The sequence below is a fragment of the Lotus japonicus genome, chromosome 6 (assembly GCF_012489685.1).
Source record: "Lotus japonicus ecotype B-129 chromosome 6, LjGifu_v1.2".
Lineage (NCBI taxonomy): Eukaryota > Viridiplantae > Streptophyta > Magnoliopsida > Fabales > Fabaceae > Lotus > Lotus japonicus.
The window spans coordinates 62082939-62098352 of record NC_080046.1 but is presented as its reverse complement, the minus strand read 5'-3'; the positions used below and the strand labels follow the sequence as shown (position 1 = coordinate 62098352).

Genomic DNA, 15414 nt, shown 5'->3' with positions numbered 1-15414 from the left:
AATATACACATGACATGGGCGAGGAAAGATAATAGAAAAAAGAGATAGCGTAATGTATGATGTACTGTAACGAGAGAAAAATGAAACATAAAGGAAGTGAAATTATTGTACTTTGTACATGTGATCATATGTATTTTCACACTCAATCTTTATAGGCTATAGCTTCCACGTTACTCAGAGTGAGATATACATGGGTTAGCATACAAATTTCATGAAGATAGAATGGATGGATTCATTTCGTGCTTTCCTTGTTTATTCATGTTACATTGAATCTTTTTCGGTATATACAAGATCCTTCATATCACACACGCATGCTAACACAAATATTGACCATTTGGATGCGATTTGTTTTCCCATTAGTTTTACATCTAACCATTGATTTGAAATTTTGTGAGATACATATTTGTAACTGCCACAACCAGTTGTGTTTTTTTAAATGTGAAACAATTGTGACAATTTCAAACCAGCACAAAATGTGTGTATGTACTTTTACGTACAATTTTTTAAAACACAACAATTTATGGTGGTTAAAAACTCATGCATTTGTATGTTACAAATGTGTTTAATCTGGGATCAGAACCTAAGTTATGTACAACAAATATTAGAATTTTCTTTTGAATAATATAAATAATTTTGAAATTAAAAATCAAATTGAAGTAATCAATATAGACTAATTAAGTATTTTGACGCAGTAATTCAACACTTCGTCCTTTAAGCAAGTGGTACAGGGTTTGAATTTAACTATTGTAAATGAGAAAATTGAGTGTGCCGCAATAGTAGAACGAGAGATTAATATTGGCTTTGCCTTGAGAATATCTTAATAAAGAAAAAAAAAATTGAAGTACAAGACATAGATATATAAAACCCCAAAACTTGTCCTAGAATTAGCAATCAGTTAAAGGTGATCTCACTTGCTCTTTCCAAACTCAGAAGCAAGACATGCAACATCACTAAACACCCATTTCATGTTGCGTAGAAGGAAGTAATTAACAGTTAACACCCCTCCTATGTTTCTATAAATTCACCACCACCCAAAGAAACTCAGAGCAAGAACAAAGAAATTAAAGCAGAGCAAACAATGAATGAAAACAGCATGTTATCCTTAATCTCCAACAGAAACACCACCAAGAATTCAACCATGTCATCCAAGACACTCTCAGGAGTTGGAAGCCTCATCAAGCTCCTCCCAACCGGCACCGTCTTCTTGTTCCTCTTCCTCAGCCCTGTTTTCACCAACAACGGACACTGCCACACCGTCAACAAGTACCTCAGCGCCATTCTCCTCATTGTCTGTGGCTTCAGCTGCGTCTTCTCTTCCTTCACCGACAGCTACACCGGAAGTGATGGTAAGAGGCACTACGCCGTCGTCACCACCAAGGGTCTCTGGCCATCTCCGGCGTCGGAAAATGTTAACCTCTCGGCGTACAAGCTCCGGTTTGGTGACTTCGTGCATGGTTTCTTTTCTTTGATTGTGTTTGCTGTGTTGGGACTTCTTGATACCAACATTGTTCGTTGCTTCTACCCTGAGTTTGAGTCTTTTGGGAAGGTTTTGATGCAGGTTCTGCCTCCGGTTATTGGCGCAGTTGCTGGTGTTGTGTTCATGATGTTCCCTAGTAATCGCCATGGAATTGGATATCCTACCAGCATTGATTCTAATGACACCTCTGAAAATTCTGATCAGAAGAAATAACCTCTTTGATGTTTGATCAAAAGTTAAAAACAACAACTAGCTCTGTTTGGGGTTTGTTTGGTTTGGCAACTTTGTTATAATGTTTGCATGTATTGTTTATCAGAAAAAATGTTGAATTTATATAAATATCTATAAAAACTAGTCTATTTTGATATACTTGGTTATGATTTGTTTTGGTGCATATATATGATTATGACTTGAGTAATGTTGTGTCCATATAGTTTTGGCTACATCTGTATCGTCTATGTTCATTTTATGTCATATGTATTTTTTTATGACAATGTATAAGTAGTAACATTTTTCTTTTTTTTTTATATCGGAAAGATAAATTGCCGCCGCTAAGAATCGATCTCTAAACCTCCCCTACCTAACTCATGTCCCCCAGCTTCTACCACTTAGCTATCCTACGAGGACGTAGAAACATTTTTCATTAGAAGTTTGTACTATAATTTTTTATTTTAATATTAAATTAGAGATACCCATAATAAGTAAAAATTATAGGAATGAGGAAAGGAAAAAAAGGAAAAACTATTCGATCATAACATTGTTACATTCCAAAAAATATTTAGTAAATATTATACATGTTTAGAAGCCAACTTTCTAATAAAAATCCCAATTTGTGCATGTGCCAATTAGACTAGTAATTACAATGTGTCTACACACAGCAAGAGGTTGAGAATCAATGAATCAAACCCTGAAACTCTGCAGAACCATACAATTAGACCATTTCACAACCAAAAAAAGTGGAGTTTTCCTAGAATAACTCTAAGCCAGATCCTATAAATCCCATGCAAATGCCCTCATTGTAGCTTAGACCTGCAACCAACAAGAGAAAATAAAGAAAAAAAACTTTGTTTTCTCAGCAACTGCTGCGGGTCTCCAACAAACAAGTCACATTTCATTCATCATGGACATGAAGAAGATGACCTGCGCTGTTCTCATTGTCGCCGCTGCCTCCATGAGCGCGGCATTGGCTCAGACTGAGGCTCCTGCCCCGGCCCCCAGCAGCGCCTCAGCTACCGTTGTTGGCTCCATTGTTGGTGCCTCCGTCTTGTCTTTCTTCGCCTTGTTCCACTAAACGTGACATCATGGAGGAGGAGAAGGAAGAAGAAGACATTACATTGTAATAAATGGTTGAAATTTGAAAAATGATGTAGGTATAACTGACTTAAGCGAATTTAAGGGGTGTGAGACTAACTTTTTAGGGATTGGGCTTCAAGCTCACCTCAACAACCCAATTTGAAATGAAATTCAAAGATTTTACTTATTATTGTCCTTATTAGTATTATGTTGTGCTAATATTAATCAAACAAATGAAAATAAGTGAAGGTAAAAGGTATGAATATACAATAATCTCAACCTGAATTGAATTATATAACTTTGTAACTTTTCTTCAAATACAATGCTTAACAAAATGTATCATATATAATTGCTTCTATCAATCAAGATTTACTATGACACAAGTAGTTTGGGAGGTGGGTTTGATTCCCATACACCTGTTGCAGAACAAGGTGGTGTTATTCTCACTACCTTCCTCTTTAGTTTCCTGCATTGTTTCATGACATTTTTCTGAGCAGATGTGTTTACTTTCATGATGTCTACCTTCACTATGTGGTGATCAGAAGTGCCTTTAGAAGAAACCACGGAGTAAGACCCTGGAACAAATTTGTATGGTGAGTTTGGGGAACCCAAAATGTAATCCACCCTTGTGCCATACTTACATGTCCCCTGCACATCTATTTAAGCATTCACATCAGAATTTTGAACAATTACATAATCATTTAAGCTAGTAAATTCAATTAGCAGGGAGGAAATTTAATTAATGGTAAGAGAAGATACTTTGGCCTTTGGCTATGATGACAATGGGCTCACATTCTCCTGCATAATCCTTTGCATCTTCATAGGCTTTTGATCTCATGAAGTTCATCACTTCTGTCATTGGCTTTGGTTTTCCTAGTTTCTCATAATACTACATACAACAAAAAACATATACTCATGGGTGATAATGGCCTACAGGAAATGGAAAACAATGAATTTAGGATGCATTTGAATAAACAACTTAATTAACTGATTATAACAATAAGTGTAAGTTAGTTTGAGAAGCTTATTCAAATAATCTCAAAATAGGTTAGAAGAATATATAAGTGCTTTTGTATTAGCTAATTTGAGGAGTTTGTGATAATATGCTCAAAAAATTTCGTAACTAGGTGAGAATAAACTATAAGATAAACTCAATTAAAATTTTCCAGAGTATATGTTGAGATTTGGCTCATTATATTTTGGGCTAAAATCTTTAGTTTATTAGGATTTGATTTAATGTGGATTGTAAAAGGTTTTAAGGTATTGTTATAGGATTTATTAGGATTTTATTGTAAAATAGAGATCAATAGAATCCACTATAAATAGGATAACAATGTAACCTTAAAAGTTGTACTTGGTACCACATGCTTCATGCCACAAGTAATACAACTGCGTGACCAAAGATGCTGTGTGCTTTATCTGTGATTTCTCGCTCTAATACTCCGTGCAATCGAGGTGCTTGAATCCCCTACAGTATATAATTTATGTAAATAGTTGTGAGAAAATTACCCTGACAATGTCTTTCCATCTCTCTGATGAGTAATCTGGTCCATATAGAGAGTTTAGGCCTCCTGCCAAAATGTGAGGAGGGTCATTGGAACGAATTATTGCATTTACCTGCTTCATTCTCCAATGCTCATCTAAATGGTCAAGTTGAGTAGAGTGGAAATTTATCTCTCCTGCCCAAGGTACATCAATTGTGGCCTTCAAAACATTCCTGCAACACACATAAACAATTAAAACGATTAGTAGGCATCCGCATTTAAGACAGCCAGAGTGAGAAAGGAATAGAACAAAGAGACGTAATGAATATAATATGTGATAAGAAGAGGCAAAATACAGAAAAAAAAAAAAAAGCGAGGTGTCCGCACTATTTGGATATCTAACTCCCCCTACCTAGTATCAATTGATCCAAATAGTGGTACTCTTTGGATGTCTAACTCCCCCTACCTAGTATCAATTGATCCTTAACCTAATACAACCCTTTGTCAATTGATCTATGCGCTTGTTGGTCACAATTTTTTTTAACTAACTGCTCTTTTAATGAAAAATGGAAAGTGGCAAATTTTCAATGGAAATATATGGGAGGAAGAAGGAACCTGAAATCGTCATCATCAGCAATCTTCTGAACTTTCCACCTCTTAATAGGCCATTTGGATAATATAGCATTTCCATATTCTGGAGCCCAGCTCTCAGCAAACACATACTTCATCCCCAAGGCACCTGCCAAATCAGAAAGAGGCTTCATGCTCTTCTCTTCCTCTGCCTTCACATCCTGCAAGGCCACCACATCAGCATCAATCTCCCTCAGAACTTCCAAAATGCTTCTGCTGCTTGAGGAGAATTTCTCAATGCCCTCACAAAAATTCATCATGAAAGGAAAACACACAGGAGACCTTGCTGGGACTTGATGCCTCCCAGAAGCACTGCCAGTAATTTTCTCAGAAGCACTGTTTGACAATGAAATCTCATTATCAGGAAGATTAATTGAAACCTTCAAATTTGACCTTGGAAGAATCTTGGAATCAGAATGATTCTGAGCCTTAGGATTCAGAGAAGCATGCAATGGTGATTGCTTTAGTATACTCTTGGGAAAATCATCCTTCACAGAACTCTTGTTATTGGAGATGATCAAATCATCAAATTCTGAAACAGCAGGTGCAAGGGAAAACATGGCAACATTGAATGATGCAATCCGAATAGGCCTTCTAGATTCAGACTCAACTAAGTGGCCATTTGAGTGAGTTTTTGTTTTGTTGTCACACAATTCTGCTCTAGAGTGACCCTTACATTTCAATTTTCTAAACCTTTTGATAACAACTTTAGACCTTGGGCGCTTCAGTAGTATCCACAGTATCCTTGAATAAAGGTTCCTGAGTTTCCTTCTAATCACACTCAGCATTTTGATTGATAAACCAAAACTGGTTAATGGGAAAGAAACTAAAAGCTCAGTGTTTATGATTTCATGAGAAGTTCATGCTGTTTTTCAATTTTAAGCATCAAAATTTGTGGCACATCTTGCAGAAGTGAAACGAGTCAATATATGGAAGAAAATGGAGACAGTTTGGTTCTAACTGCTCCAATGAGTGGAGATAGAAAGAGTCAGAAGAGTTGACAATTGTAACATGTTGTTGAGCTTCTTTTCCAACACAAGAGAACAAATCCAACTGCCGCCAACAAGGGTAGACAAAACAACAGAAGTCCAGTTCCAATATTGATAAATAATTAGCAAGAACAACTAGATTTAAAGGTTTGGATTAGTTTATCAGATCTGAGAAATCAGAAGCTACTCACTCATAGGACCTTCCCCTAGAATTGATTATAGTTTTAGAATCAATAGTAGAAGAAGTTTCATATATGACAATCTAAATACGTGTAAACCACTAAATAGTGAGGAAAACTCAGACACACAACTTTTTAGCATTTTTTTATCTTCATAAAACACTTTACATTTTCTCTTCGTGTTAGTATAAAACCCCAAAAAAGTGAACGTTGTTAAGTGTTGCGACTATTTCCACCTCTTTCATACATAACAACCCTAATACACTATGAATGTAAAAATTAACATTTCGTCCGAACAAGTGTATTTCATTAGTTATATATGTATTAGATATCTTGATTCTGCTTTAGGAGATGTTAAATGTTATTTTAAACTGACCGCTAAACAGATAGTACACCATCGATGGGCCCACTTTATATTATAAAAGTTTGCATAATTTAGCAACATTATTTTAAGTAGGGTCAGCCAGTGTAAGCCACAGCCTCAGACATGCATCAAGACTCTGTCAATCAGTTAATTGTTTTTGTTATGAGTCTTGGTGCATCCCGTGATTTGCAGTCATCTTTGACTTATATAAAAGCCACTGCGTAGGCTGATGCAGATTTACATTTTTAATATGATATGTGAGAGTGTACAAATCTTAGCTTCATTTGATTTATTATAAAGTTCTTAGTTATGTCTAAACAAAAGTTGTCCATTTGTCTTGACATCTGCTGTGAACTATTATTATTATTATCATATAAACATTAGATCGGTCACACTTTAAAAATGATAAAGTTCACATATAGCATGTTTTGGGAAAAAAATTCAACTGATTCTAAAGTCAAAAAAAATTCTGGAGATGAATTTCTGAAAATAGCTTATGAGATTATAATAGATTCTGAAGAAAAATAAAAATGTTAATAGTCTCTTTTAAGTCTTAATAAATTTGTACATGCAGCTGTCTACCACTGCCATTTGGAACCCTTCCAAGGATTGTTAGAGAGCAAATTAAGACTCATGTGTCCTTTTCACATAATTAACAAGAAGTCAATAGCGTAGGTAGAGAAAATGAGTTAATGAGGGGCAGTTAGACATGATCTAAAGAATAAGAATGCTCCTAAATCATTACTTAACACTGTGCCTTTCAAAAACAAAAAACTTAACACTGTTTGAAACAGTAGAAAAGGGAAAAGGAAGACCTGCATTTGTGATCAAAATGTCTACAGTACACCTAAAAATCCTATTGTCTCTTGCTCGCGCCTACAGTGAAAGAAATGTTAATATTTTCTACAATTATGTGTATTTAATTTTCTATTTTTTTTCGATGAAGAAAAAAAATTCTACATTTTTAATTCGGAGATGTCGAAATGACTCATGATAAAGTTTGGGTTCCATAATTCATCATCCAATCACATTAGAGATAAGTGAGTTGGAAATAATATAGAAATTCCAACTCACTTATCTCTAATATGATTGAATGATGTGTTATTTAACTCAAACTTTATCATGAGTTATTTAGACAACTCTTTTAATTGTAATCCTTTGACACCACTTATTTAATGAGACAAAGCCTGGAAGGGAAAATTCAATATTTTTTGTCAAAGTTAAAATTTAAAAACTTTATATTAAATTAAATTCTCCTTTGACTTCCTATTTAATGACATAAAGATTGTGGAATAAATTCATAATTGTTTTAAGGTGGTGCTTTAAAATCATTGAAAAATAAAAGCCCATTTTATTTGGGCCGTAAGGCCCAATGAGGATTTAGGGTTTCACACCACCGTTATATAACCTAACATTCCCCTACACATTGTATCTCAGCTGCGCAGCATAAGCTGTTCCTCATTGTCTTTCTCATCATACTTTCCCAGCCACTACTAGAGCAAACCCCTCTTCTCCACTCATTATCTCTTTCTCGACCTTTCATTCATCATCTTATTGTTCAAGCAAACAGCCGAAGATGAAAAAATAGTGGTCTAGGCAGTGATCAAGCTCCCTTCCTTGAAGTTTGTTTTTAGCATCATGATAATGAGTTTTGTAACATTTTCCACTTGATCTGGCCGAGCACACTAAAATCAGGCATTAATTCAGGGCGCTCGACCTGATCAAGTTGAAAAAGTTATAAACCCATATCATGGTGCTAAGAACAACTTCATGGAAGAAATCTTGATCTTTCATCGGTATTTTTTCATATAATAATGGCTTATTTTAGGGTATGATGCTTTGGGTAATTTCTATATTTCCCTTTTTACTGATCATGTATCCAAAATGTTATGATTTTTTATGCAGGGGTGACCTCGGATGTATATGTGAGACTGATATTGGGCTTGTTTCCTAGTGTTGTTTGATCGACCGTGTGTTTGGAAGGAGCAACTAGTACCCTGAAATTTTAGTGTAAAGGTAGTAGGTAGTAACATTGTGCGTGTTGTAGTATTCAGTCATTGTTTTAAACATGTCACTTTTTTTATGAATGTATGTTATTTTTTTCATCATTTCTTTTTTATGAAATTGTATTCATTGATTTATTACTCTTGGTCATTAATCTACAATAGAAAATTTATTATGTCATTTTAATTAGGAAGAATTATAATTTGTAACATTAATATATTTTTATTTATATGTATTTGAATTCATGGATGATTTTTTTTTTAAATTATCCTTTACTGCTTATTTAATGAGTAAGAATTTTGTGGGATTTCAAAATGTCGCTCTTAAAAAACATTGAAAAACAAAATTATTTTCTACTTCGGCTTAAAGTAAGAAAGCCCATCAATAAACTAGAGCTTCATGTCAATAATGTATGAGGAAGGATCAAGTTACTCCTAGAGTAACTCTCTTAAGTTACTCCAAATTAATGGTTTAGATATCTTTCTACTTTCCAAAAATATCCATAATAATCTCCTTTAATATCTCTAATTAACTACTTTCGGAAACTGATTGGAAAAGAATACGTTTGTAACCTAAAAAAGGATCATGTTGGTACCTCGACACAAAGATGAAAGACATATCAAGACCATGTGTCGAGATCCATTGGACTTGGGACATCAACAAAAAGATTTAATTCGAACACCACGTAAAAATGGAATAAAAAATTCATGATTTAGACTCACTTTTGTAATTCGGAGAATCAAAAATACTTGACAATCACCTATCACAAATTAAACCGTGCTTCAAATAGATTAAACTCGGTTATGTAATTTGGAGGCTCAAAATCTCGCTACATAAAATCACGCCAATGCAAGGCTCCTAATTTCAACTAGATTCCCTTTGAATGTGGACAATCTCAGAGGCAGTGAAGAGAGTCCTCAATATTAGCAGAGCATCTCGTACACTCCGGTGATGCCAAGAGATTGCAACACAACCGATATGTGTTCACCTTGAAAGAGTTATAAGGTGCAACCCAAAGAAAAATGCGAACCTTCTCTAGAATTTTCAATTTCCACAACCATTGCCAGTGGTTATCAACCTCCTCGTGATCCATGCATTGAAGCCAAGCATACACATCCTTTACAAAATAGCAGCCCTTTGGATTACTCAACTAGGTCCAAACATCCTCACGATTCAGTGTTAGCACGAGAACCACCTGGTAAGGGCGTGCAAGCCATTCGTGAGAGATGGATGCATATAGCTATTCCACGTACCATTGATCATCACGAATCAGATCCTCGAGGTTGAGATTGGTATCTAATATATGAACAAAGGGGATCTGGTTTGCAAGGATACCAAACCCACTCCAATCCTTGTACAAGAGTGAAGTGCTCCCATCCCCTAACTAGAAAGAGAATCAAAGAGTGAAGCGTTTTGATATTGAGCAAAGGGAGGTCATTACTTTCTTTTTTTATTTGAAAATTTATAAAAGTGTCATTTCTTTGAAATGATAATATTTTCTAAAATTATGTGTATTTAATTTTATATATTTTTAATTCATTGATTAATTTTTAATCCTTTGACCACCTATTTAATGAGACAGCTTTTGAGGGAAAATCCAATATTTTTGGTCAAAGGTAAAATTAAAAAATATTAAATTAAATTCTCCTTTTTGACTTTCTATTTAATGACATAAAGATTTTGGGATAAATTCATTTTTTTTAAATGGTGCTTTTAAAAACATTGAAAATTGAAAGCCCGTTCAATATGGGCTTAAAGAACTAGGCCCAATGAGGATTTAGGGTTTCACACCACCGCTATATAACCTAAACATTCCCCTACACATTGTATCTCAGCTGCGCAACATAAGTTGTTCCTCATTGTCTTTCTCATCATACTTTCCCAGCCACTACTAGAGCAAACCCCTCTTCTCCACTCATTCTCTCTTTCTCGACCTTTCATTTATCACCTTATTGTTCAAGCAAACAGCCGAAGATGATAAAATAGTGGTCTAGGCAGTGATCAAGCTCCCTTCCTTGAAGTTTGTTTTTAGCATCATGATAATGAGTTTTGGAACATTTTCCACTTGATCTGGCCGAGCACACTAAAATCAGGCATTAATTCAGGGCGCTCGACCTGATCAAGTTGAAAAAGTTATAAACCCATATCATGGTGCTAAGAACAACTTCATGGAAGAAATCTTGATCTTTCATCGGTATTTTTTCATATAATAATGGCTTATTTTAGGGTATGATGCTTTGAGTAATTTCTATATCTCCCTTTTTACTGATCATGTATCCAAAATGTTATGATTTTATATGCAGGGGTGACCTCGGATGTATATGTGAGACTGATATTGGGCTTGTTTCCTAGTGTTGTTTGATCGACCGTGTGTTTGGAAGGAGCAACTAGTACCCTGAAATTTTAGTGTAAAGGTAGTAGGTAGTAACATTGTGCGTGTTGTAGTATTCAGTCACTGTTTTTAACATGTCACTTTTTTTATGAATGTATGTTATTTTTTTCAACATTTCTTTTTTATGAAATTGTATTCATTGATTTATTACTCTTGGTCATTAATCTACAATAGAAAATTTATTATGTCATTTTAATTAGGAAGAATTATAATTTGTAACATTAATATATTTTTATTTATATGTATTTAAATTCATGGATGATTTTTTTTTTTTAAATTATCCTTTACTGCTTATTTAATGAGTAAGAATTTTGTGGGATTTCAAAATGTCGCTCTTAAAAAACATTGAAAAACAAAATTATTTTCTATTTCGGCTTAAAGTGAGAAAGCCCATCAATAAACTAGAGCTTCATGTCATTAATGTATGAGGAACGATCAAGTTACTCCCAGAGTAACTCTCTTAAGTTACTCCAAATTAATGGTTTAGATATCTTTCTACTTTCCAAAAATATCCATAATAATCTCCTTTAATATCTCTAATTAACTACTTTCGGAAACTGATTGGAAAAGAATACGTTTGTAACCTAAAAAAGGATCATGTTGGTACCTCGACACAAAGATGGAAGACATATCAAGACCATGTGTCGAGATCCATTGGACTTGGGACATCAACAAAAAGATTTAATTCGAACACCACGTAAAAATAGAATAAAAAAATCATGATTTAGACTCACTTTTGTAATTCGGAGAATCAAAAATACTTGACAATCACCTATCACAAATTAAACCTTGCTTCAAATAGATTAAACTCGGTTATGTAATTTGGAGGCTCAAAATCTCGCTACATAAAATCACGCCAATGCAAGGCTCCTAATTTCAACTAGATTCCCTTTGAATGTGGACAATCTCAGAGGCAGTGAAGAGAGTCCTCAATATTAGCAGAGCATCTCGTACACTCCGGTGATGCCAAGAGATTGCAACACAACCGATATGTGTTCACCTTGAAAGAGTTATAAGGTGCAACCCAAAGAAAAATGCGAACCTTCTCTAGAATTTTCAATTTCCACAACCATTGCCAGTGGTTATCAACCTCCTCGTGATCCATGCATTGAAGCCAAGCATACACATCCTTTACAAAATAGCAGCCCTTTGGATTACTCAACTAGGTCCAAACATCCTCACGATTCAGTGTTAGCACGAGAACCACCTGGTAAGGGCGTGCGAGCCATTCGTGAGAGATGGATGCATATAGCTATTCCACGTACCATTGATCATCACGAATCAGATCCTCGAGGTTGAGATTGGTATCTAATATATGAACAAAGGGGATCTGGTTTGCAAGGATACCAAACCCACTCCAATCCTTGTACAAGAGTGAAGTGCTCCCATCCCCTAACTGGAAAGAGAATCAAAGAGTGAAGCGTTTTGATATTGAGCAAAGGGAGGTCATTACTTTCTTTTTTTGTTTGAAAATTTTTAAAAGTGTCATTTTTTTGAAATGATAATATTTTCTAAAATTATGTGTATTTAATTTTATATATTTTTAATTCATTGATGAATTTTTAATCCTTTGACCACCTATTTAATGAGACAGCTTTTGAGGGAAAATCCAATATTTTTGGTCAAAGGTAAAATTAAAAAATATTAAATTAAATTCTCCTTTTTGACTTTCTATTTAAAGACATAAAGATTTTGGGATAAATTCATTTTTTTAAATGGTGCTTTTAAAAACATTAAAAATTGAAAGCCCGTTCAATATGGGCTTAAAGAAGTAGGCCCAATGAGGATTTAGGGTTTCACACCACCGCTATATAACCTAAACATTCCCCTACACATTGTATCTCAGCTGTGCAACATAAGCTGTTCCTCATTGTCTTTCTCATCATACTTTCCCAGCCACTACTAGAGCAAACCCCTCCTCTCCACTCATTCTCTCTTTCTCGACCTTTCATTTATCACCTTATTGTTCAAGCAAACAACCGAAGATGATAAAATAGTGGTCTAGGCAGTGATCAAGCTCCCTTCCTTGAAGTTTGTTTTTAGCATCATGATAATGAGTTTTGGAACATTTTCCACTTGATCAGGCCGAGCACACTAAAATCAGGCATTAATTCAGGGCGCTCGACCTGATCAAGTTGAAAAAGTTATAAACTCATATCATGGTGCTAAGAACAACTTCATGGAAGAAATCTTGATCTTTCATCGGTATTTTTTCATATAATAATGACTTATTTTAGGGTATGATGCTTTGAGTAATTTCTATATTTCACTTTTTACTGATCATGTATCCAAAATGTTATGATTTTTTATTCAGGGGTGACCTCGGATGTATATGTGAGACTGATATTGGGCTTGTTTCCTAGTGTTGTTTGATCGATCGTGTGTTTGGAAGGAGCAACTAGTACCCTGAAATTTTAGTGTAAAGGTAGTAGGTAGTAACATTGTGCGTGTTGTAGTATTCAGTCACTGTTTTTAACATGTCACTTTTTTTATGAATGTATGTTATTTTTTTCAACATTTCTTTTTTATGAAATTGTATTCATTGATTTATTACTCTTGGTCATTAATCTACAATAGAAAATTTATTATGTCATTTTAATTAGGAAGAATTATAATTTGTAACATTAATATATTTTCATTTATATGTATTTAAATTCATGGATGATTTTTTTTTTTAAATTATCCTTTACTGCTTATTTAATGGGTAAGAATTTTGTGGGATTTCAAAATGTCGCTCTTAAAAAACATTGAAAAACAAAATTATTTTCTATTTCGGCTTAAAGTGAGAAAGCCCATCAATAAACTAGAGCTTCATGTCATTAATGTATGAGGAACGATCAAGTTACTCCCAGAGTAACTCTCTTAAGTTACTCCAAATTAATGGTTTAGATATCTTTCTACTTTCCAAAAATATCCATAACAATCTCCTTTAATATCTCTAATTAACTACTTTCAGAAACTGATTGGAAAAGAATACGTTTGTAACCTAAAAAATGATCATGTTGGTACCTCGACACAAAGATGGAAGACATATCAAGACTATGTGTCGAGATCCATTGGACTTGGGACAACAACAAAAAGATTTAATTCGAACACCACGTAAAAATGGAATAAAAAATTCATGATTTAGACTCACTTTTGTTATTCGGAGAATCAAAAATGAGAATCAAAAATACTTGACAATCACCTATCACAAATTAAACCTTGCTTCAAATAGATTAAACTCGATTATGTAATTTGGAGGCTCAAAATCTCGCTACATAAAATCACGCCAATGCAAGGCTCCTAATTTCAACTAGATTTCCTTTGAATGTGGACAATCTCAGAGGTAGTGAAGAGAGTCCTCAATATTAGCAGAGCATCTCGTACACTCCGGTGATGCCAAGAGATTGCAACACAACCGATATGTGTTCACCTTGAAGGAGTTATAAGGTGAAACCCAAAGAAAAATGCGAACCTTCTCTAGAATTTTCAATTTCCACAACCATTGCCAGTGGTTATCAACCTCCTCGTGATCCATGCATTGAAGCCAAGCATACCCATCCTTTACAAAATATCAGCCCTTTGGATTACTCAACTAGGTCCAAACATCCTCACGATTCAGTGTTAGCACGAGAACCACCTGGTAAGGGCGTGCGAGCCATTCGTGAGAGATGGATGCATATAGCTATTCCACGTACCATTGATCATCACGAATCAGATCCTCGAGGTTGAGATTGGTATCTAATATATGAACAAAGGGGATCTGGTTTGCAAGGATACCAAACCCACTCCAATCCTTGTACAAGAGTGAAGTGCTCCCATCCCCTAACTAGAAAGAGAATCAAAGAGTGAAGCGTTTTGATATTGAGCAAAGGGAGGTCATTACTTTCTTTTTTTATTTGAAAATTTTTAAAAGTGTCATTTTTTTGAAATGATAATATTTTCTAAAATTATGTGTATTTAATTTTATATATTTTTAATTCATTGATGAATTTTTAATCCTTTGACCACCTATTTAATGAGACAGCTTTTGAGGGAAAATCCAATATTTTTGGTCAAAGGTAAAATTAAAAAATATTAAATTAAATTATCCGTTTTGACTTTCTATTTAATGACATAAAGATTTTGGGATAAATTCAATTTTTTTAAATGGTGCTTTTAAAAACATTGAAAATTGAAAGCCCGTTCAATAGGGGCTTAAAGAAGTAGGCCCAGTGAGGATTTAGGGTTTCACACCACCGCTATATAACCTAAACATTCCCCTACACATTGTATCTCAGCTGCGCAACATAAGCTGTTCCTCATTGTCTTTCTCATCATACTTTCCCAGCCACTACTAGAGCAAACCCCTCTTCTCCACTCATTCTCTCTTTCTCGACCTTTCATTTATCAACTTATTGTTCAAGCAAACAGCCGATGTTGAAAAAATAGTGGTCTAGGCAGTGATCAAGCTCCCTTCCTTGAAGTTTGTTTTTAGCATCATGATAATGAGTTTTGGAACATTTTCCACTTGATCTGGCCGAGCACACTAAAATCAGGCATTAATTCAGGGCGCTCGACCTGATCAAGTTGAAAAAGTTATAAACTCATATCATGGTGCTAAGAACAACTTCATGGAAG

The 15414-nt window shown here is 34.6% G+C and overlaps 2 protein-coding genes across 2 annotated transcripts; one reads left to right on the top strand and one right to left on the bottom strand.

Moving 5' to 3' along the window:
* Nucleotides 1-1034: 1034 nt before the first annotated feature.
* LOC130724185 (protein DMP2-like) lies at nucleotides 1035-1854 on the top strand. The gene has a single exon (XM_057575361.1). The coding sequence runs from the start codon at nucleotides 1079-1081 to the stop codon at nucleotides 1688-1690; it is 612 nt and encodes a 203-aa protein (XP_057431344.1). The 5' UTR covers nucleotides 1035-1078; the 3' UTR covers nucleotides 1691-1854.
* A 1181-nt stretch (nucleotides 1855-3035) lies between these two features.
* LOC130724184 (uncharacterized) lies at nucleotides 3036-6123 on the bottom strand. Its single transcript, XM_057575360.1, has 4 exons — nucleotides 4870-6123; nucleotides 4280-4487; nucleotides 3530-3659; nucleotides 3036-3426 (listed from the first exon to the last, which is right to left on the bottom strand). The coding sequence occupies exons 1-4, from the start codon at nucleotides 5670-5672 to the stop codon at nucleotides 3143-3145; spliced, it is 1425 nt and encodes a 474-aa protein (XP_057431343.1). The 5' UTR covers nucleotides 5673-6123; the 3' UTR covers nucleotides 3036-3142.
* Between the last annotated feature and the right edge of the window lie 9291 nt (nucleotides 6124-15414).